Source organism: Panthera tigris, chromosome D2 (assembly GCF_018350195.1).
Source record: "Panthera tigris isolate Pti1 chromosome D2, P.tigris_Pti1_mat1.1, whole genome shotgun sequence".
Lineage (NCBI taxonomy): Eukaryota > Metazoa > Chordata > Mammalia > Carnivora > Felidae > Panthera > Panthera tigris.
The window spans coordinates 51411711-51434524 of record NC_056670.1 but is presented as its reverse complement, the minus strand read 5'-3'; the positions used below and the strand labels follow the sequence as shown (position 1 = coordinate 51434524).

The following is a 22814-nucleotide window of genomic DNA, read 5'->3' as shown; positions in this document are numbered from 1 at the left end:
AAAAGAGAACCGATTCCTTGTCTACTGTGCACACTGCAAATATTTGTCAGTTTGGCATTATTTACCTTTTTGTTTGCAGACGTAACATTTTTCTGAAGTTGGATTTATCAATCCTCTCATTCATAGCTTCTGGGTTTTGTGTTACATCAGAAAGATCTTCCCTACACCTAGATTAGCAATATTGTGTTTCTCTTGTAACTTTGCAGTTTCATTTCTACCATGCCACATTTGACTCACCTGAAATATTCTGACATAAGGAGTAAGGCTTGTTTTTTCCAGATGGCTCCTCAGTTGTTGCAAGACCATTACCTTTCCCACAATTTCATAATATACTACCTTTATCACATACAGTGGATTTGAGCCTTCTGGGCTCTCTTCCATTCCACTGTGATTATCCTATGTGTCAGGATTACTGTTTTAATAACAGTTTAAGAACATTTAAAAAAAAAAAAATTTTTTTTTAACATTTATTTATTTTTGAGACAGAGAGAGACAGAGAATGAACAGGGGAGGGGCAGAGAGAGAGGGAGACACAGAACCCGAAGCAGGCTCCAGGCTCTGAGCTGTCAGCACAGAGCCCGACGCGGGGCTCGAACTCACGGACCGTGAGATCATGACCTGAGCCGAAGTCGGATGCTTAACCAACCAAGCCACCCAGGCGCCCCAAGAACATTCTTAAGATGTGATACGGCCAGTAGCCCTTCACTCTTTCCTTAAATATTTAATAAGAATCCTCGTACATTCATTTTTCCATGGGAGCTTTAGAATCAATTTGTATGGGTTTCTACTCCTTCCCTCAATAAGGTTGACCTGTAGACAGAGACAAAAACCATATGATTTCACTTATATGTGAAATCTAAAAAGCAAGTGAATAAACAAACCAGAAGCAGAAACAGACCATTAATAGAGGACAAACTGGTGGTTGCAGAAGGAGGTGGAGGATGGGCGAAATGGGTGAAGGAGCGTGGGAGACACAGGCTTCCAGTTACGGAATGAGTAAGTCAGCAGGATTAAAGGTCCACCATGCAGTTGTACCGTATGGTAACACGCGGCGGCCACGCTGGTGGCACACACAGCGAAGCAGACTTGTGGAATCGCTGTGCCGTTCACCTGAAACTGTTAGTTCATTTCATTAAAAAAGAAAAGGTTTGATATGTTATTAGGTCATGGGAAACTTACATGTTAATTAAGGGAGAAACGAAATCTTTGGAATAGTGAATCTTTCCGTCCGAGAACAGCATATGGTACTCTGTTTGTGCCAACTTATTTTGTCTCTAAGTAGCATTAAATATGTTTTATGTAATATATATATATATATATTTATTATAAATGGGATCGTCCTTCCATTTCATCTTAAAACTGCTTTTTGTGTATAAATAGGAAGCCTTCTACTTACTGCTTATTAATTTTGTACCTACTCATCTTACTGAATTTTCTTATTCTAGCAGTTTTTCAGGTGATCTTGAGTTTTTCAGTGTATCAACTGTAAGTAAAAAGAGCTTGACTGTCCCCTTTATCATTTTCCAGAAGAGTGCTAAACACGGATGATGGACAGCCCTCGTCTGATTCTTGACTTCTGTTTCTCTCATAAGCAGGAGGCTGGCTTTTGGCTTATATAGAAAATTGATTTAAATACATATTGATTTATATATGCAGTTTTTAATACAGTCTGAGTTTCTCTGCCCGTTACATGTGCTGCACATATTTTCTCCCACTTTGTGACTTGCCTTTTTACTTTCTTCACAGAGGTTATTAAATGAACAGATGTTCTTAATTTTAATATGATTTTATCAATCTTTTCTTTTAGGGCTAGCATTCATTAAAACTCAGTTAAAAGTTCTCTTTTGTCTCCAAATCAGAAAGTCTTCCAGAGTTTCTTCTCAACATCTAACATACTTTACTTTTCCTACAGAAGCCCTATAGAAAATACATTTAGAATTTTTGTTTATGCATCCAAATACATGTGTTTTTTCATATGGTTATCCATAACAATTTGTTGAAAAGGCCCTTCTTTCTGCATTATAATGATACTGTCATGCTATCTCTGGTATGTATAAAAATCCTATATATACTCCATTCAATTGGTCAAATGAGCCTATCCCTGCACCAATATCACACTTAGTTGCTAGAGCATTAATTCTATTCTCCATCTCTGGCCCTCTCCCCCAACCCCCTTCAGGCATGTCTAGCCTATTCTTAGCCCTTTATAGATATTTCCTACTGATCCTGGATTCTTTTATACCTCTGGGGAGAAAAAGGACATGCATTGCCTGTTATTTCCATTTCTACTGGAGTATTCAATTTTTTCTACCCCTTTTTCACCTTTACAATTCTATTTCCACTCTGATTACCCTTAAAAATGTAATATGCATACTGAAGTTCATCAACATTTTAAGGTTTCTCTTATCTTCCTATATCATTGTCAAGTAGTACTTTAAATTCCACCTTGTTTTTGTTTTTTAATATTTATTTTTGAGAGAGACAGAGACAGAGCGTGAGGGGGCGAGGGGCAGAGAGAGGGAGACACAGAATCTGGAACAGGCTCCAGGCTCTGAGCTGGCAGCACAGAGCCCGACGCGGGGCTCAAACTCACGGACCGTGAGATCATGGTGTGAGCTGAAGTTGGACACCGAACCGACTGAGCCAGCCACCCAAGTGCCCCTAATTCCTTGTTTTTAAAACCTCAAATCTATTCTTTACTTCTGTAGTATTTTTATAGACAACACTTATTTTAAACAGATATATAGTGAAGTCTTTAACACCTTTGGTGTCCTCCCAAATTTATGTGTATCCTGGAGGCATTTTATGCATAAAGAATCAAATGTATATTGTATTTTTTCCTTTTATAGAAATAGCAGTAAAAAACAGGAAACCATCTATACTGGTCAACCTCTTGCTTTTGTTTTTCATTTGTTATGTCTTGAAGATTATTCTCTATCAGTTAATAAAACAGTCTGTTTTTACATGAGTATTTCAGTCCGTTTACCAATTTTTTCCCCCAATGTTTATTTTTTAAATGTCTATTTTTGAGAGATAGACAGAGAGCAGTGGAGGGACACAGAGAGACACGGAATCCAAAGCAGGCTCCAGGCTCTGAGCTGTCAGCACAGAGCTGGACGTGGGGCTCAAACCCAAACTGTGAGATCATGACCTGAGCTGAAGTCAGAGGCTCAACCAACTGAACCACCCAGGCGGCCCTATCAATTTCTTTGTTCACTCTGCTTCTTGCATTTAACTCCTTCCTTCTGGACTCAATTGCCTTTTTTCCTAAAAAACAAACCTATGAGTTCTTTCAGCAAAACCTGAAAATGCGTTTTTATCCTCCCTGCCCGCCCCTTTAAATGTCTACTCTTCCTCCTGCAGCTGTTAAATTTTTTTTAATGTTTATTTTTTAGAGAAAGAGAGTGTGTGTGGGGGGGCGGGGCACAGAGAGAGGGAGACACAGAATCTGAAACAGGCTCCAGGCTCTGAGCTGCCAGCACAGAGCCTGATGCGGGGCTTGAACCCACGAACTGTGAGATCACGACCTGAGCTGAAGTCGGACGCCCAACCAACTTGAGCCACCCAGGCGCCCCTGTTAGCTTTTTTTTTTTTTTTAGAAGTTTTCATTTAATTTTGAGAGAAACAGAGCTGGCACACATGGGGGAGGGATCGGATCCCAAGCAGGCTCCATGCTGTCAGCAGAGCCCTATGAGGGGCTTGATCTCACGAAACCATGAGATCATGATCTGAGCCAAAACCAAGAGTCAGTCACTTAACTGACTGAGCCACCCAGGCGCCCCATATCCTCCCTTTTAAATACTCCTTTATGTGTAGAATTCATAGCTAACTCGTTTTTTCCCCCTCAGCGCTTATTTTATTGTCCCCTGGCCTATATTGCTGTCATTGAAAAGCCTGCTGTTAATGTAATTATTCCTTTGCAGGTAATGTCTTTTCTCTTTGGTTGCTTTTATATTTCTCTTTTTTTTTAAACATTAAAAAAATTTTTTTTATGTTTATTTTTGAGAGAGAGAAGAGAGAGACAGAATCCAAAGCAGGCTCCAGGCTGAGCTGTCAGCACAGAGCCCGACGTGGGACTTGAACCCATGAACTGTGAGATCGTGACTTGAGCTGAAGTCGGACACCCAACTCACCGAGCCACCCAGGTGCCCCTGACTTTTCTCGCCTTTCGTGATGCCACTACATGTCTAGAAGTAGATTTGTTTTCATGTGCTCTCCTGGTATGTCATGCTTCAACTTTATGTCTTTAATAAATTGCACAAAAATCTTCAAATCTCTTCCCTCCTATATTCTTTTAAGTTGGATCTTCTATACTCCATCTCTCTCAGCCCTCTTCTATTTCTCATCTCTTTCTTTTATGTGGGTATTTTCCTGGCTTATCTTGTAGTTCTCTCCACTTCTCTGTAGCACTGCTCTACCAGCAGACCATGTGGGGGGCTCTGTGCCTGTGTGTGACGGGGAGGGCAGCTGTGGGTGGATGATGAACTAGGAAGACAGTTCTGACAGTGGTGGCTTGTGAGGAGCAAGAACCACCGAAAAGGGTGTAATTAAGTATTTTAGGTCACTGTCTATCTAAGCTAGTAAGCATGAAAAGGAGGGGCGGGGAGGAGATTGAGCAGACAGCGAAAAGGCCACATTATAGTCTAACTTTATAAGAATATGACAGGTCTCCTGCCCTCCAAAGGAAGAAGGGGAGGCAGAGGATGGGTGGGGAGCTCGAGCACAAGCAACCTGGGTCTCTGAGACGCCTCCACTCTGCACCCCAAGCCAGGATGCCTCCACTGCACGGTTTTAGAAGTTTGACAATCCATAAAGCAAGTCAAATATTAAAAACTAAACCAAACTGGGGAAAAAGAGTCTGACCGTTCTCCTGGTGAAGAATCAGTATTCCTACTTGCTTTCTTCGTCACTTTTGTTCTCTAACAGAGAGAACAAAAGGTAAAGGGCCAGTCAGGAATACTAATTACAAAAGCTTATGGGAATTTATTTACATGTTTTCTTTCCTCACCACCATGAAAAGAACTGTATCGTATCATATACTAGGATGCTTAGGAACTAGCAAGCAAACATATTGTCCTAACTAAAGGAGTAAGACTAAGCTGCTGAAAAATCTTTCAAAGCCAAATGACTCATAGGTTATTTGCACCATTATTCTATTATTAGGGAAAGCAAAGAATTGATCACACACACACACGTGAACACTTCTACTGTAATCTAAAATACATACATTACTATAATTTTTAAAAATGTTTTAATATTTTTGAGAGAGAGAGAAAGAGAGTGCGTGTGCAAGCAGGGAAAGGGCAGAGAGAGAGGGAGACAGAGGATCCAAAGCAGGCTCTATGCTGGCGGCAGAGAGCCTGATGTGGGGCTCGAACTCATGAACCACGAAATCATGACCTGAGCTGAGGTCAGACGCTTAATGGACTGAACCACCCAGATGTCCCTATACTTTAAGAGTAATAAGTACCACTAACTTTAAGATTTTAAAACTTATAAAAATTGTTTTTAGGGGCACCTGGCTGGCTCCGTGAGTACAGCATGCAACTCTTGATCTTAGGGTTGTGAGTACAAACCCCATGTTGGGCCTACAGTAGCCTACTTAAAAAAAAAAAATGTAGATATATATTCCGCTTTAGAAGAAGATAAATTTCCTGGGAATGACCTTTAAGGTTTGCTGAAAGTTGTATTGGATACAGTAAATGTCTAAAAGCATCACATATTAAAGCATCTGAGAGATTATGGTCACAAAACTCAATATTTCAAATTTTAAACTGCATTCTATCACTGTTAGACTCAGAACTGCATTGTTTTCCTGCAATTGTGGTTTATTGCGATCTTAATCCATTTTCTCAAGACCATTCAAAACATTTATACTATTCCAGTAATTACCATGCTACCCAGAAAAACAAATGAACACTTTATTAAGAATTAAATGAAGGTATGGAATGTGATACAGTACAAGTAAGACACCCAAGATGGATATAATAGTACTACCCACACAAAAAGTTAATTCTCACTCCCCCCCCCAAAAAAATCACAAGACAAAAGAAAAAGCAATTCCATCATTATAAAGTATGATATTTCATGCAAAAACTCCAAAAAAAATCCCCCCAACCACCCCCCAAAATCCCTCAAACTGTCAACAAACCAAAAGCTATTTGAAAATATTGCCATGCTAACATATTAACCACAATATAATCATTCATAGAAAAATAACACACTAATTAAGCAATGGATTAGATGAAACAATACAGGCTGCAATATCATAAACTCAAAGATCTCGATGATTTTCCATGAAAAGTAATTCCAGATTCACCTACAGGGTGAGTAACGGGCTCAATGCTGAGAGATAAGGTAGGTAAATATAAATTCCATTAACTCATCTCATTAGCTTCTAATTATAAAATCTGGAAGCTTCCAGAATCTGAAAAATTATATAAAATTTGGCATACTCCATTTGTGTTCCAAGAAATTACTTTAGGATCATAACTGCAATTATTAGAGAACTGTATAAAAGCACTTCCAGGTCAGGAACTGACCTCTTAAATAATGATCACAATTTACATCATAGAAACAACTCCAGATATGCATTTACTCTGATTAACTCTCACTTAGGACAAGAAACATGATTTTCTAGCACTTTATGTACAAGTTACTGCAAAGGGCCAGATAATTTAGAGACGGAATAAAATGTAAAACAAAAGTGAACTGGCACAGAGACTGAAGGGCAACATTCCCACTTACAGAGACGTAAGTCGGTAAAAATCTTGCCTTGCTTTCTGAGGGAGCTAGAGTCAACAACTAGACTGACAAGCTATAATTCATGTCTCTGTACCAAGATGCTTTCACCTATTTCATGGAAAAGACAGTTTTACATTAGAAAACAGGAATGGCATTTTATGGGATAGCATTCCCCTCCACAGCTGCCAAACAAGCCTGGTCACCATGTGGTGCACACACAAAGTGTATTTCCAACTGACTGTTAGTGTCATGATGAGGCAACCGAGGACCAGGAAGCAATGGCTCACAGCACCTGCCCATTCAGGCGACCTGGAGAGAACTGGGACACCTATATTTCATGGTTCTGGGTTCAGTTTACCTACGGTGTAAAGATCGGCTCTAACAGTAAGGCCAAGGAGAAAAAACAAGAGAAAGTTACTTAGGATAAAAAACGACCCACTCTCATTCGCTTCCCCTTCCATCCCCCCACTTTAGATTTAGGGTAATTAGAATACATTGGAAAATTATTCAGAATTACCGTTCCTACCTCTGAAATGTAACTTCCTACTTACACTCCATGAAAAGAACACCATAATTGTTCACTGGCAGGATTCAGCCTCTAAAACACAGAAGCACTTGCTCTCATTTTTACAAAATGAAATGACAGAATTTTCCAATGTGAAACCCGGGAGTTTGAAGCCAGTAAAGAAGTATCTTGAATTATCAGGACGTTCATAATTAGAGCTCTTTGGAATGTGTCTTATACATACAAAGGTACCAGAAATTAAATCCCCAGAGTATTTATGAAGTAAGTTCTGAAATGGGAAAGATTTCTAATGAGAGATAAATGCTTCCATCAGCAAATTAAATCTGATATATCAATCTTTCCTAACTGACCAAGTCTTTGCTAATAATAGCTCAACATAGCCTCTGGAATCAAACGTAAAGATCACTCAATCATGATGATGCACGATGAAGTACAGATGGGCAGTACATATGAAAAACAATTTGTAAACCGCTGCAGTTCTAAAACGGATTTATATTACAAAGCAATGTAAATAAATATTGGGCTAGTACAAAAGCTCTTATTTACAGTTTTACAAATGAAATTGTATTCAGTGTAAATGCTGTGTTTTAAAGAACACAGTACTATATTAGTAAAATGAGTCTGTTGAGGGGATTACACTTTCTGTTAGAATCAATGCATAACATATAAAAGATTCAAGTTAACTTTGTTTATAATTTAGTACAGACAAACCCAGTTTAACCTGGAATGGCATCTGTTAAAGTGCTGAAAAACAGGAAATACTTAGAAAACACTGTACATTATTAAAGCTTTATCAAGTCAGAATGTTAAACTTCTTTCACATTTTTTTATCCTTTGGCCACAGGCTTGTGGACAAGATGACACTTCTCAGCAAAGGAGTAAAACTTAATAGGCCACCAGCTGCTTAGATGACTTTAGGTTCAGTGGATTTAGTTTCCTAAAACAACTATTTATCCATCAACCATACCTTCGGGCCTCACAATCTGGTAAGTAATTAAATATTCAGGGTAAGCCTGGAAGAGAAAGATCAATTTAAACACTGGTAAACAAACTTTTTTAAACATTTTACTATAAGGATTTCCAAACTTTAGAAAAGAGGTTCTAAATTAGTGCTGTGGATCAGAATCATCTAAGGACATTTTCTCAAAACATCCTTACCTTGATTCTAATCACTTGGGTTCTGAATCAGAAGGTCTAGGATGAATACTAAGTATGTGTTTGTTTTTAATAACTGAGGTGATTCTGCTACATTTCCTCAGTTAAGAACACTGCTCTAGAGACTGGATCTGTGTCACTAAGAGCAAGAGGGAATTGTTTGCTTCTTTGCTACAGATAGGTTAACTACTAAATACAGGATTCTGACTAACTGTATTTTACAGAAGGTAAGAAACAGAAAAAAGATCTACTGTAGTTGGCAAAATCTGAATAAAGTCTGTAAGTTAGATAGAATATTATAACAATGGTATTTTCCCGATTTTGATAATTTTAAGACAATGTCCTTGTTTTGGGGAAATACACACTAAAGTACGTAAGGGTAAAGCAACAAGCCTACAACTTTCCCTCAAGCAGTTCAGGAAAAACTATTCACACACACGCGGGAGAGAACAAAATGTTGACAATGGGAAAATAAGGGACTTCTTGATTAAGAAAAGGTTAAAGTATGGCTCTAAATAATTTCTGAAGATGAGCAAATAAAACTGAATTACCTGTTCTCCTCTGTAAATAACATATTCAGCTAAAGCTAGTCCATTTACACTGGGTCGACCAGTGACTGAGTGATGTCCTGGAGGAGAATGTGCCATTTTCATTGCACTGAACTGCAGGAAAGACTTTCCCAGGGTTACCCGGCAAAAGAGCAGCTGCCTATAACATGGAAGGGAAAAGATCTCTCTGAAGACAAGGCAGTATAAGACATTGTCTGTGTAGACTGCATAAGCTTTTTAATGTATTTATACATAAACACAAGTTGTTTTGTCATTTCACCCTTAAAAGAACTTTGTGAGAATGTCTTCTACTCTCATTAATGAATCTGTCACTTTAATCCTTATTTTAACTATAACAACTGAGAATGGAATGACCTTATAGAGACGGAGACTCCACTCGTTTGTATCCCAGCAAAAGCACAAACCACAGCCCAAGTGAGAAGGAGAAGCAAATTTAAGGAACCCCCATGAAGTAGCTTGCAAAGTTGGACATTTATCCAACTAAGTCTAGTTGATTCCACCTTCAAATTATATCTGAAACTCATTCTCTTAATTCTTAATTATATCTGAAACTAATTCTCTTAATTGGCTACCATTAAATTCAAATCACCAAAATTTTCAGTTGGATTGGGACCAATGGCCTCTGAACTACTCTATTTCTACTCTAATTCCTAAACTATTTTCCATCCAAGCAACAAGTTATTTGGAAAAAAAAAAAAAAATCCAACACATAAAACATTAATCAAATCACATCACTTTTCTGCTTAAAACCTTGTAGAGGTTACTCAGTATCCTTGGAAGAAAATCCAAATTCCTTACAATGGCTCCAAATTCTCTAATCTTACCTTGTGTTGTGTATCAGGAGCATTAATTTTCTTTCTTCACACAAACCAACTCTCTTACCTAGTGACCATCATACACAGTTTCCTTTACTATAGAGAATGGTATCTATTCTACCACTCTTCAAACGGGCTAACACTTGATTTTTTTAGGTTTCGGCTGCAATGTTAGTTCCTCAAATAGGTCTTCCTTTACCAGAAGTTTAAGTGGATTACGCTCCCAATCCCCAGGCATATATATGATTGACTTGCCTTATTTCCAATAAGCCTTTTTTATTACTTCATGGCTTTTCTTCTTTTCCAAGGACAGAAAGAGATTTTGGTGAATGAGTTAATTCTATTCTCCAAAGAGAGGCTATCTATACTTTTTATTCTAAATAAGCCTGTTGGAAACCTTAGCATTGCTAATCAATATGTATTATAGTCCCAATCAGCCCTGTGATAATCCAAAGACAAAAGTCTTTTTAATGTTTATCTATTTTTGAGAGAGAGTGAGCATGAGCAGGAGAGGGGCAGAGAGAGGGAGACACAGAATCCAAAGCAGGCTCCAGCCTCTGAGCTGTCAGCACAGAGCCCGACACGGGGCTCGAACCCATGAACCATGAGACCATGACCTGAGCCAAAGTCAGACACCCAACCAACTGAGCCACCCAGGTGCCCCCCAAATTTTTTCTTTAATGTTTATTTATTTTTGAGAGAGAGAGAGAGAGAGAGAGAGAGAGAGAGAGAGAGAAAGAAACAGAGAGACAGAGACAGAGACAGACAGGGAGGGAGGGAGACACACAGAATCTGAAGCAGGCTCCAGGCTCTGAGCTGTCAGCAGAGCCTGATGCGGGGCTCAAACCCACGAACTGTGAGATAATGACCTGAGCTGAAGTCGGATGCTTAACTGACTGAGCCACCCAGGTGCCCCTAAAAATTTTAATAAACTTATTTCCAGACAGCCAACCACTCTGTTCTAAAAAGTAATGAGAGGTGGTACTAGAACATTATTATAATCTGAACTATTTTACCTCCAGATAATATGACTGCAGAGTTGAATTTACAGAATCTCAAGAGATTACAAGCTTTCTAAACTGTCCAATTTATGATCTAAAACAGAAGTGGATGGGAGTTCATATCCAAAAGGGCTGACTTCAGGCACCTACACAAGTCTAAACTTAGGGGGAAAACAAGAGTAATACAAAAACAAATCTTGTTTCTAGCCAGGACCAGAGTTCTTTACCTCGGCAACCTTTCAAAATCAGCTGGGAAGCCTTTACAAATCCTAATGCCAGACCAATTATATGAGAACCTCTGAGGGTGGGACACATGCATCAGTAGTTTTTAAAGCTGCCCAGGTGATTCCAATGTGTCACCAAGGCTGAGAACTGCTCTAGGGTTTTCTTCAAGATCAGTGATCAGAAACATTAGCATCACCTGACAACTTGCTAGAAATTCATATTCTAGGGCCTCCTCTCAGACCTACTAAGTCAGCAACTCAGTAGGTAGGGCTCAGGAATCTGTGTTTTAGTGAGCTCTTTAGGTGATTCTCCTGCTTGCTAGTATCTGATGAAGACTGCTTCAGATCTGTATAAGCAGTACCCTAACTGTTGAGTGAATTTCAGTAATTAACCTTACTCAATTTTTCAAATGACAAAAGATAATTTATATTTACCTATGAGGATTAATTAGGGGCAAGTTATTTGAATGATTTTAACAATTGAGTTAGGCCAGAGTAAAACTGGGGGGAAAAAGTGCAAAGTAGTTATTTGATAATAATGTGCTTTTTATTTATTTTTTTTATTAAAAAAAATTTTTTTTTTAACGTTTATTTATTTTTGAGACAGAGAGAGACAGAGCACGAATGGGGGAGGGGCAGAGAGAGAGGGAGACACAGAATCGGAAGCAGACTCCAGGCTCTGAGCCATCAGCCCAGAGCCCGACGTGGGGCTCGAACTCCCGGATCGTGAGATTGTGACCTGAGCCGAAGTTGGACGCTCAACCGACTGAGCCACCCAGGCGCCCCAATAATGTGCTTTTTAAAAGGAATATGTTTCATGATAAGTTTTTCAAGTAGTAATATCACAAATTCAGGATTAGGATCATATCACAGTGGAAGAGAGACTCCTACAGGCATTCCTATGAAATACTAGACTTGGCAAAGGAATACTATTTTAGCATTTGAATACACATTTTTTAAAGAATCCACAGTCCTATAATATTTAAGGGCCACAATAAAATCTCTCATGCCCAACGATATTTCCTGCTTCATATTGTTTAAAGCACTAGGTGTTCTAATGATTAAATGAGTTAAATAGGTCAAGTGGTTTGAACTGTGCTTGGCTCACACAGATCATTTAATAAACACTGGCTCCTGTTACAACTGCTGAGAGAGCCAAAAGCAACCTGAAAAATACCTATCTTGGAGTCCTAAGGTTGTCCAAGATGATGCCTTGCTCCCCTAATTTCTCAAATATGAAACTAGTTCTTATTAAATTCTTATCAAACTAAATGAGAACAAGTGATCTCTTACCTGTGGCAAATGTAACAAGATCTGTCTTTATGAACTGGACACCCAGTACCTCCTCCAATTCCATATACATACTGATTGCTTTTGGAAGAGTTTTCAGCAAAATAAATCCCAGCTCCAAACATGCCACCTATGTAGGCATGCCTTTCATCAAAGCCTTTATGGATAATCGCATTCACAAAGGGAGATCCTAAAACAGATGTAGATGGATAAGAATTTAAAATTATCTTAGAAGAATAAAATGAAATCTTCATTGAAGTTAAATTCCTAAACATACATACTGACCACCGATATAAAGAATATTAAAAAAACAAGGATAACAAGTTACCTGTCACCTAGTTTATTCCTTTAGAATAACTACATTATTTTATTTTTAAAAATTTTTTAACGTTTATTCATTTTTGAGAGAGAGAAAGACAGAGCGTGAGTCGGGGAGGAGCCGAGAGAGAGGGAGACACAGAATCTGAAGCAGGCTGCAGGCTCCGAGCTGTCAGCACAGAGCCCAACATGGGGCTTGAACTCACAAATTGTGAGATCATGTCCTGAGCCAAAGTCGGACGCTTAACCCACTGAGCCACCCAGGCGCCCCAATAATTAACTACTTTAAAAGAAATGCTAACGTTGATTGACGTTTCTAATAAGGGGGTGGGTCAAATGCCAAAAAATAGGACACACAAAGATTCAACTAGAAAAAAAGATCACTTAAAATATCAATGCTAAAGTTACCAAATTCCAGACCCTAAATCCAGAACCAAGAGTCTCATAATTCATCTCCTATAGCAATTAAGCCTTACAGTGACATCCCATGTCTGTGTGCTTTTTCTAGATATCAAGTGGCCAAAGTGGTCTTTTCATGTTTATTCTCTTCTTTATACTTTCTTCTCATCTCTCCACTTCGCGGCCTTTCATCCTGTCACACCAGATTCTATCTGCAAATGTGTGTTCCTTCACTCTCTGCATACTGACTACTCTCACCCCTTTCCGTGCATGGGTGCCAAGGAGAGCTTAGCCAAAGGAAAGGAGGTAGTCATGGGAACCAGGCCAGAGAGTAGGGTGAGGGGTGGGCGTTAGGAAAAGCCAATGTAACAGTTAACTGATTCATTAAGATTAGTGTCCCTGTTCATAAAGGAATAGGAAAATACACTGAATTCCACTACAGAACTACAGAAGACCAGAATCACTTATTTCAATTAATTTGGAAAAACCAAAATCATTTATTATAAAACAGAAAAATCATTCATTATAACCATCAAGTCAGTACCTAAATGAATATTACACTCTTTGACAAGAGAGCATCATGATGATTTTTAGGGTTTTAGAATGAGAAATACCATTTAGATATTATCCACCAATTCAGTCTGCTATAGCCATTTCTCCAGGGGACTGTAAAATTTAAATGTTGTGTTTCATAGAACTTTACAGGTCTCTAAAAATTTTCTGCAATCAAGGCCAAATGAAGAAACCAGTATACTGGAGTTACTATGTGCTTGAAGACTTGATAAACACTACGTTAACATTTACATTCATCTTTGCTATAAATCTCAAAGACCAATGAACACCTGTCAATTTGCAGCATAAAAGAAAACGGGAAATTTCAAGACAAATATTGCTTTCAATCCAACAGAAGTTCTTAGAAAATTCCCTAAGTTCAATGACAACAGCTCTTTATTTTAAAGATTTCATTTAAAAAAAATTTTTAGGTAATCTCCACCCTTAAATTGGGGCTTGAATTCATGACGCTGAGATCAAGAGACACATGCTCTACCTACTGAGCCTGCCAGTGCTGCCCCCTGCCCTGAGGAATCTTACCATGAAATAGCATTCTTTCATTTGCATGGTTGTGGTTTTCTTCAGAAACTTCTTTTCTTCTGTGGGTGTATCTTTCCCACAGTTTCTTGTTACAAACTTTCTGAATCTATAAAAAAGAAACCAGAGGAATCAAAATCTTTACGTCATAATTACTTACCTACTTTACTTGTTCATCTTAACCTAAATAGGCCACATAGTCAGAAGAGAGGCAAAACTTCTCTGAAATATAAACTATGTTTTATTTTAGTCAGCTAAAAATACTTGGTCTCAAACATAAAGATAGAAATATAGCTACATTTTGGAAATGAAAAACTTCAAAGGGAAAAAAGCTATATATGGACTTATGGGAAGGTCAAGAATACCGTAAACTAAAATACTCCCATTCTCATTAATTTAGAATTATTACTAAAACAGCTCCAAATCAGGTATACTGAATTCTGTATGTAAGTATTAAAAAGAGAACGGTTATCTTTCACCTCATCCTATTTTATTTGGCTCAAAGTATCATCTGTATCTGCTTTTAATGAAAAATATTTGAAATAACCCCCAGCAAAAAACATTCTTAAAACACACACACACAGACACGCCTCTACTACTCTCTCTACCCTTCCCTATCCCTCCAATTCCTAAAATTTTTGTCTTGAGAAGAGTTAAAGATGGATGCTGGTCTCACTGGGAGTATTTCTAGGATCAAAATTCACAACCCTAGAGCTGTTTCTTGGCTGTGCTTAAAGGTGTTACAGCCCCCTGCTGGTCCTAGAGCACATCTGGGAGCTGGTGGAGTTAGTCTTGGCTTAAAAAAACTCAAATATGGCTACAGATGTAATCAAGGAACACAACTGACACAGCGATCTCACTTATATTAAGCAAATAAAAGGTATGATTATTTGCCTTATTAAAAATATTACATATGTTCATGAATGGAAATATCAAGATATCACTCTTGTCACACTATGATATAAACTAATAAATAGGAGCTCCCAGGATTTCTTTATCTTAAATCATCTAATAGGATGAACAAAGCAATCTCCTATAATTTTAGTATTCACTAACTCTAAAATACGACATCTAATATAACACTTGTAATAGTATATATATGACAATAATATAAAACAGCTGAAATATTTGATACTGTTCACTTTTGAGTTTAAAATTTAGGTATTAAAAAGATACTTGCCACATTTTATTTGTCTTATTCCATAATTATTAAGAATATACCAATGTAGTTAATAAAAAGATTTATTCATCTCAAGTAGAGCGTGCATTTTTGCTTGCTGCAGTTCAAGAAAAACACAGCAAGGTTGGAAAAGGCCCTGAGAGGAGTACCCGGTATCAAGAAAAGACAGGACTCTCCTCTGAATGACTTAAAACCTCAGACTATTTTTGGAAAGGATGAAGGTACAGAGGGAGTACTATTAAAATTATAAAAAAGTTGTATAGATGGGGGACTCATGGACACACGTAGTTGTCACAGGACAAATAAGTATAAAGATGGAGTCCTTTCTTGAGCCACAAAGAAAATTCAGCTTTGCTACAAAAGAGTACTTGAATAATTGATACATTTAAGGTCCTAAACCTCATGGATTTATCATGATCTCAAGATAATTCAACAAATGCTGAATTATTTGTTACGAAAACAGCACAAAAAAAGGAAGGAAGAAAGAAAGAAAGAAAAAATGAAACACAGTACAGGGATTTTGAGAATCTTAACCTTTAAGGATCTACCCTTTCCCCAAATATCCCTTGATGCTATGTCAAAGACTTACTAGGCTAGACAGATTATATTCTTATGAAAGTTAATTACTGTTTCAGGCTTTGAAAACTAAGGTCTCAGAAAACTTTATTTTCACTAACTTATTACCTTGAGAATATTGTATCTGTTGAAGATTCCACCTGCATGACCTCCATCTCTGTGCTCTCGGACTGTACTTTGCATCTGATGGAAAAATATGTCAAATATATGTGTATTAACTTTTGTTTTTCCTTCAAAAATTTGTTTTAATGTTTGTTTTTGAGAGAGCAAACAGGGGAGTGGCAGAGAAAGACACACAGAATCTGACGCAGGCTCCAGGCTCTGAGCTGTCCGCACAGAGCCCCATATGGGGCTCAAACTCAGGAACCCAGGAACTGTGAGATCATGACCTGAACCGAAGTCGGATGCTCAAGTGACTGAGCCACCCAGGCACCCCCTACTTTTGCTTTTTTTGATTTGGGGAAAATGGTTCTTGACACCTATGATTCTGTTTTTGAGAATACAAAATGAGATTTTAATATTTTTCTTGTATATATGAGAGTTCTTCTACAACTTCACAAGTACTACTTTCTAGAGATAGCTGTTAGCTAGTCAATCTGGAAACAATACTTTTAGGCGAAAATTATATAATGCAAACTAAAGGAAGAAAAAGGAGCAGATGCATGGGTGAGTTAAACATACAAAGCTAACCACCTCACATGCTAAAAAATAAAAAAAATCTGCGAGTGCAAGCTGGTGCAGCCATTCTGGAAATCAGTATGGAGGTTCCTCAAAAAACTAAAAATAGAACTATCCTACAACCCAGCAATTGCACTACTAGGTATTTATCCAAGGGATACAGGTGTGCTGTTTCAAAGGGACACATGAACCCCAATGTTTATAGCAGCACTGTCAATAATAGCCAAAGTATGGAAGGAGCCCAAATGTCCACTGATTGGATGAAGGGATAAAGATGTGGTATATATACACAATGGAGTATTACTCGGCAATCAAAAAGAATGAATTCTTGCCATTTGCAACTACATGGATGGAACTAGAGGGTATTATGTTAAGTGAAATGAGTCAGTCAGATAAAGACAAATATCATATGACTTCACTCATATGAGGACTTTAAGAGACAAAACAGATGAACATAAGGGAAGGGAAACAAAAATAATATAAAAACAGGGAGGGGAACAAAACAGAGAAGACTCATAAATATGGAGAACAAACGGAAGGTTACTGGAGGGGTTGTAGGAGGGGGGATGGGCTAAATGGGTAAGGGGCACTAAGGAATCTACTCCTGAAATCATTGTTGCACTACATGCTAATTTGGATGTAAATTAAAAAAAAAAAATTAAAAGAAAAGAAAAAAAATAAAAAAATAAAACAAGCATTTATTTGCTCCCATTCATTTTGCCCTAGTAAAGCACAATATGTACTCCATTGAGAGCTGGAGTTTCTGGAGTATTAGAACCCAGTTTCACTCAAGTTTCTATCCCTGTGTTCCTCACACATACAGGATACGTGTTCTTCAAACTGTAAAGCACTATTCAAAGATTTCAGTGGATCCAAGAGTTCCGTGAAAAGAAAGCTGGAAGAAAAACTTCCTGGAAAAGTAGCATCCACATATTCTGGGTCTTGTAGGAGATACTGGGGTTTGCAATTGCCTTCATGAAGGGAGGGAATATTTGCATCTCCCCCGCCTCCCCCCCCCCCCCATGACAGTTAACTCTTCTCCAACAGAATTCTGTGTCAGTATTAATTGTAGTATTGAACCAAGTTACTGGATTCAAGGTTTATTGAGGGAGTGTACCTTAAACGCTGATTTTGAACATTCATCCAGGTGGTAAAGAGTTAGGGACAATTAAAATCCTATTACATTTTCAAGATCTGGAAACCTCTAGGAAGTTCAGCTATTGAACCAACATTTTATTTAAGGTATATGAACATACCTCTTCCTCCACAGACTGAAACTCTTTATCATCAGGAGATAGATCTATGAGAATTGTTCCACTTCCAGAGGTGTTCAGAGTTAAGTATGGGTTAAGACCTAGTAAATAAAATTTGAAGGTAAAAAAAAATTATGCCAAGTCCCCGTCCTCTCCAATTAACATCAACCCAAAATGGCCACCTGATTTATCTGATGCTTACTACTTTTTTTTCTTGCTTACTACCTATTTTTAAAAACTTTTAATTTTGGACTAATTTACATTTTCAGAAAGACTGACATCACGTAGAGAGTCCCTGTGTACCTTTTACTCAACTTCCTAATGTCACCATTAGGAATATTAATGCTCCTCCAATGTTCCCATTCTATATAGCCACAGTACAACACTGGTCACACTTGTTAAGTAAATTACAGAATTTATTTGGATTTCATTAGATTTTCCCATTAATGTTCTTTTTCTGTTTTAGGATCCAAACCAGAACACCACACTGCATTTAGGTTGCTAATTTTGACACAACAAGTTGTAAGGGTTTTGTGGGAATAATTCAGAAAAACCTTTCTATTCTTTACAAACCCTTATCCTTAAGGAGGTTGTCACAAAATTTCTTCTTCAGATTATTTCCTTTACTAACTATTCAGCACTTTCAGCATTTAGTCTCTTTAATTTCTGTAAATATGAGGAAGAATTATGACAGAAATTTATACAGCTTCAGGTAATTTTAAATCATCCTAGAATGACACTCCATAGTTTACCGACTACTGAATGCTTATTCTTTTATTCATTTTTCATTTTTTCAATTTATTTATTTACTTAGAAGTTTGTGTGAGAGAGAATGTGTGCACGCTCAAGAGGGGGAGGGAGAGGGAGAGAGAGAGAATCCTGAAGCAGGCTCTGCACTGTCAGCACAGAACCTGATGTGAGGCCTGAACCCACAAACCAGGAGATCATGACCTGAGCCAAAACCAAGAGCTGGACGCTTAACCAACTGAACCACCCAGGCGTTCCCTGAATGCTTATTCTAACCCCTCACAGTCTCTAATTCAGCAATGAATGCTGTGTTTTCTGAATGTCAATGGTCAAGACAACTATGTATTTTGTACCTTTACTCTCACAAAAACTTTTCAAGTGGAATTTTAAACAGAATTTTCTAATTTCTTCCATGTATTTGTAACAAACCTTTCCTTCAGTCTCTACAAGATCTGTAAAGCTCTGGTGTTTTCCCAGGTAGGGCTCAAATCCATTACTGCTGGGTCAATGCATGGCAGTGTGAGTGTAGAGAATAAGAGCACTATTCTAGTTCTGAGTCTGGTCTGAATAACAAGACCACCACCAGATGCTAAACTCTGATAAAGACTTATCAGGTATGTAATGTGAATTACATTGTCTGAAGTACATTATCTACAGGAAGTATGGAGACTTTACAAAGAAGAATATTTCAGAGACTAAAGACTTAACAGAATAAAGACCATGGCACACGCTTGACGAAAGCATCTCTGGACCACCCCAAGATGTCTTATAAACACTAAAAGATCAGGACAAGTAATGTATTGACTTGATGCACTGAATGAGAGCTAAGGCTAAGCCAGCAAAATGAGAGACTGTCAGAAGACTGCCACTGGTTCCACTTTGCAAATTAGGTAGAATGTCAGTATAGAATCCTGGCTTCAAATGAAGACAAGGAAGGTGATAACTTTATGTAGGCAAGAGACCCTGATGTGCTAGAGCAGACACAGTCATTCTGAGTCGTGACATTTCTCCTCCATGTGGGAGTGAATGATCCTTTGCGATTGCAGCTGTATGTATCAGAATGACCACAGACCAGAAGTGGCACAGAGTTACACACCTCTGCCACTTGGAGGCGGTGTGCCTGTTTCTGTCAATGTTTCCTGAGCCTTTCAATGCAGTCTTAATAACTGTGTCCCAGACACTATATGTTTAATGAACAAACACTGTCTGATTTCCTTTTTAACCTGCCTCTTTCATAAGTGACCCTTGTTATTCCAGTACTCCACCGTAATTTCTATCCTACCGGATTGGTATTATTCTAGTAGAGTCATGACGGCTGTCTACAACTGCAGGTTCTAGTTTCTCTTCATTTTTGATACTTTTTATATTGTATACTAACATTCTAGGGAGTCACGGGTTTTCTCTCTTCTTTATCTCATACAATTTTGTCATCTATACTAGACATATCCCAGACTACCTCATATTTTAAACATTTTGCCCTAGTCCCTACCAGGAAAGTAAAGTGCATCCACTTTCAATCGATTCTATTCCAGAATTCCAGTATAAAGTATTGCTTAGCTTCAGTCACCTACTTTTTAGAGGTAGTTTTTCCTTTTCAAGAGATGGCCCCTACCCTGCCTACCATACATCCTTCCCCTTCCCTGAAAAGCTCTTCATTTTTGCTAGTCTGGGTTTTTCTTCAACTCCAGTTGTACAGCCAGGACTTCAATGACAGGATGTGTCTGACCGCAGACAGGGTAAATCACACCCTTAGTTTAACAATTAAGTTAAAAATGCGGCCTTGATATTTAGAACAATTCACCTTTTCATACCTGGGACTTGGTACATGGGAAATGTTAACATCTGTTGAACAAATGCAATTTGCATTTTCTTTAAGTAGTGTTCAGAAGAAATAAAGATATTATTCAATGCTGTTCTGTCAAGTGTTCTCAGTTACAACACTGTTTCCCAGTACTTTCACAGCAAGTGCTAAAGAATTTAGCCATTTACATACAACAAAAAAAGAGAGATTTACAACATTATTTTATGGGCAGACCTCAATGCCTAGGCATTGCCTATTATATTATCTTAAGACAGAAAGATATTCAAGTTTCTGATCTTTTAGACTCATAATTTTAGGGCTAGAATAACTTCAGAAGTAACTGAATAGACTTAAGAGAAATACTTCAGAGCTAAAGCAATTCCCAAACTTCTGAATAGCCCAGAAATTTTACTTAAGTTCACCTACTAACTGCAGAAGCTCAGTAAACTTAACAGTAGCAGCATTAAGACCTGATACCAGGTTTCACAAATTCTAATTATTGCTCTTCCTATTAAATGGACTCTCTCTCATAGATTTTAAATTATCATTTAGTAAGTTGAGGGCTGCCTTTATACCAACCATTAAATTGTTAGCACTGATTTAAAATGAAATACCTTGTTGTCCAGAGAGAAGTCTTTCAACTCCTTTGATTAGTTTGTGTCTATGTCCATAAGCATTGATTCCAATCTCCTTCAGCTCCTTGTGCCCCATCTCAACTAACACATCCAAGGTGATCTTACAAAAGAGGATGAAACTGTTTAGAAGACTTCTATTTGGTAGACATTCACATACTGGTGTTCTCACAATGTATTAGATTCAAACATTTACTTTAGATTTTTTTGAACAGCTTAGAAATGAAAGCAAACCAGTTGTTAAACAGAAACCGAAAAGTTGCAGCTAACTGAAGTTCAGTCATGCACTACCAAAAAATAGCGTTATTTTCATTTAACATAAGAACCTGAACCGAATTAAGCTGCGAAACAAAAATGTACTTTCAAGTTAATCACATTCAGGTATTCTATTTTGTCTTTTCCACCATCACTCCACAACCCACCCATTTACACAAGGCCTTCACTGGTTCCTCCAGACTCCAGACTATGCTAACTGGTACTTGTGCCTCAGGGTTCAAACTATTTCTTTACCCTCAAATATTTTATTTCCACTTTGTGAAACCGAAGACATTCTAAAGATCCTGTTTTATTTATACGTCTTCCATGAAACTTTTCCTGAGTAGTCCAGCTTGCAATAACCTTTTTTTTCCCCTTTGAATTTCTAAAATCTATGCCCAAAACTTATTTCTTCATATGTTGTTAGAGCTCCATAAGTAGATCAAAAGTTCCTTAGGAGTACAAGTCTATGCTAACTATATTTTCTGAACCAAAAAAAAGAAAAAAACACCAGTATTCTGATGGCATAAATTGGGACTACTCTGGAAAAGCCCAGATATATACTTAGCATATCTATATACCTTCCCATAGTGGCTAGCGAAGTGTCAGACTCAGAGCAGGCAATGAGTGACACAACTGAACTAAACAAACCAAGCTCAAGGATAACTTATTTTAAGGGCTAAATAAGCTAAGCTTTCTATTTGGGAAAGCTATTTTACTATTACTACACCACAGTCCATTTTTCCATATATTTTAAAATTTCTTCTTTGATTTCCTGGTTGACCCATTCATTGCTTAATACATGTTGTCTAATCTCCATGTATTTATGGTCTTTCCAAAAATTTTCTTATGGTTGACCTGGTTTCAAAGCGCTGTGGTCAGAAAATACGCATGGTATGATTTCAATCTTCTTGCATTTGTTGAGGCCTGATGTTGTGACTTAGTATGTGACCTATTCTGGCGCATGTCCCATGTGCACTTAAAAGAAGGTGTATTTTCATTTGTTTCAATGTACTTCTTATTTCATGAGAGTCCATTTTTATTTGCTAATAAACTAAGCAGAAATTCCAAGATCAAGCCCAATTAGAAGAGTTAACTGATTTCCAGTCCCTTAAAAAAACATTCTCCTCTCCCCACAAACAGTTGAATGGCTTAAGGCACTTCAAGGATGTCCTAATTTTTTGTTGAGGTCTCACAGAACACCAAACCAAGCAAATCAATTCATTTACTCACCTGTTCTCTCTCAAATATATCCATCAGGTGCTCAAGCCCAAGATTCCTTACAAATTGAGTTATGCTAAAATCTACTGCTGGAACTGGAAAATAAAAAATCCAGAACAAACAGAATAAGGTATATCAACATTTTAGCAACAAGGTTATGTGGTATTACTATACACATCAAGAATGCAAAGACGAAGCAAAACATTGCATCAAAAATTGCAAAAAGAGAAAGCTACAAAATCTCAACATCATAGAAGAAACAGCCAATGGGGCACTTTCAGGTTAAAAAAAAACATTTCATTTAAACAAATTTATTTTTAACTGTATCTTTAAAATAAGTG

At 37.7% G+C, this 22814-nt stretch overlaps 1 protein-coding gene across 2 annotated transcripts in view; it reads right to left on the bottom strand.

Moving 5' to 3' along the window:
• Positions 1-928: 928 nt before the first annotated feature.
• The window catches only part of TNKS2 (tankyrase 2), a 72030-nt gene continuing 50144 nt past the window's right edge, over positions 929-22814 (bottom strand). Inside the window, exons 20-28 of one of the 2 annotated variants that reach the window (XM_042959774.1) lie at positions 22486-22568; positions 20980-21100; positions 17821-17918; positions 15995-16069; positions 14134-14239; positions 12328-12514; positions 8977-9133; positions 8238-8283; positions 929-1116 (exon numbers count right to left, since the gene is read on the bottom strand). In XM_042959774.1, the coding sequence (XP_042815708.1) occupies positions 986-1116; positions 8238-8283; positions 8977-9133; positions 12328-12514; positions 14134-14239; positions 15995-16069; positions 17821-17918; positions 20980-21100; positions 22486-22568 (1004 nt within the window). In that variant the 3' untranslated portion in view covers positions 929-985. Of the gene's footprint in view, positions 1117-5903; positions 8284-8976; positions 9134-12327; positions 12515-14133; positions 14240-15994; positions 16070-17820; positions 17919-20979; positions 21101-22485; positions 22569-22814 lie in introns of those variants that run through there. The other variant, XM_007080094.3, reaches the window with a different exon arrangement.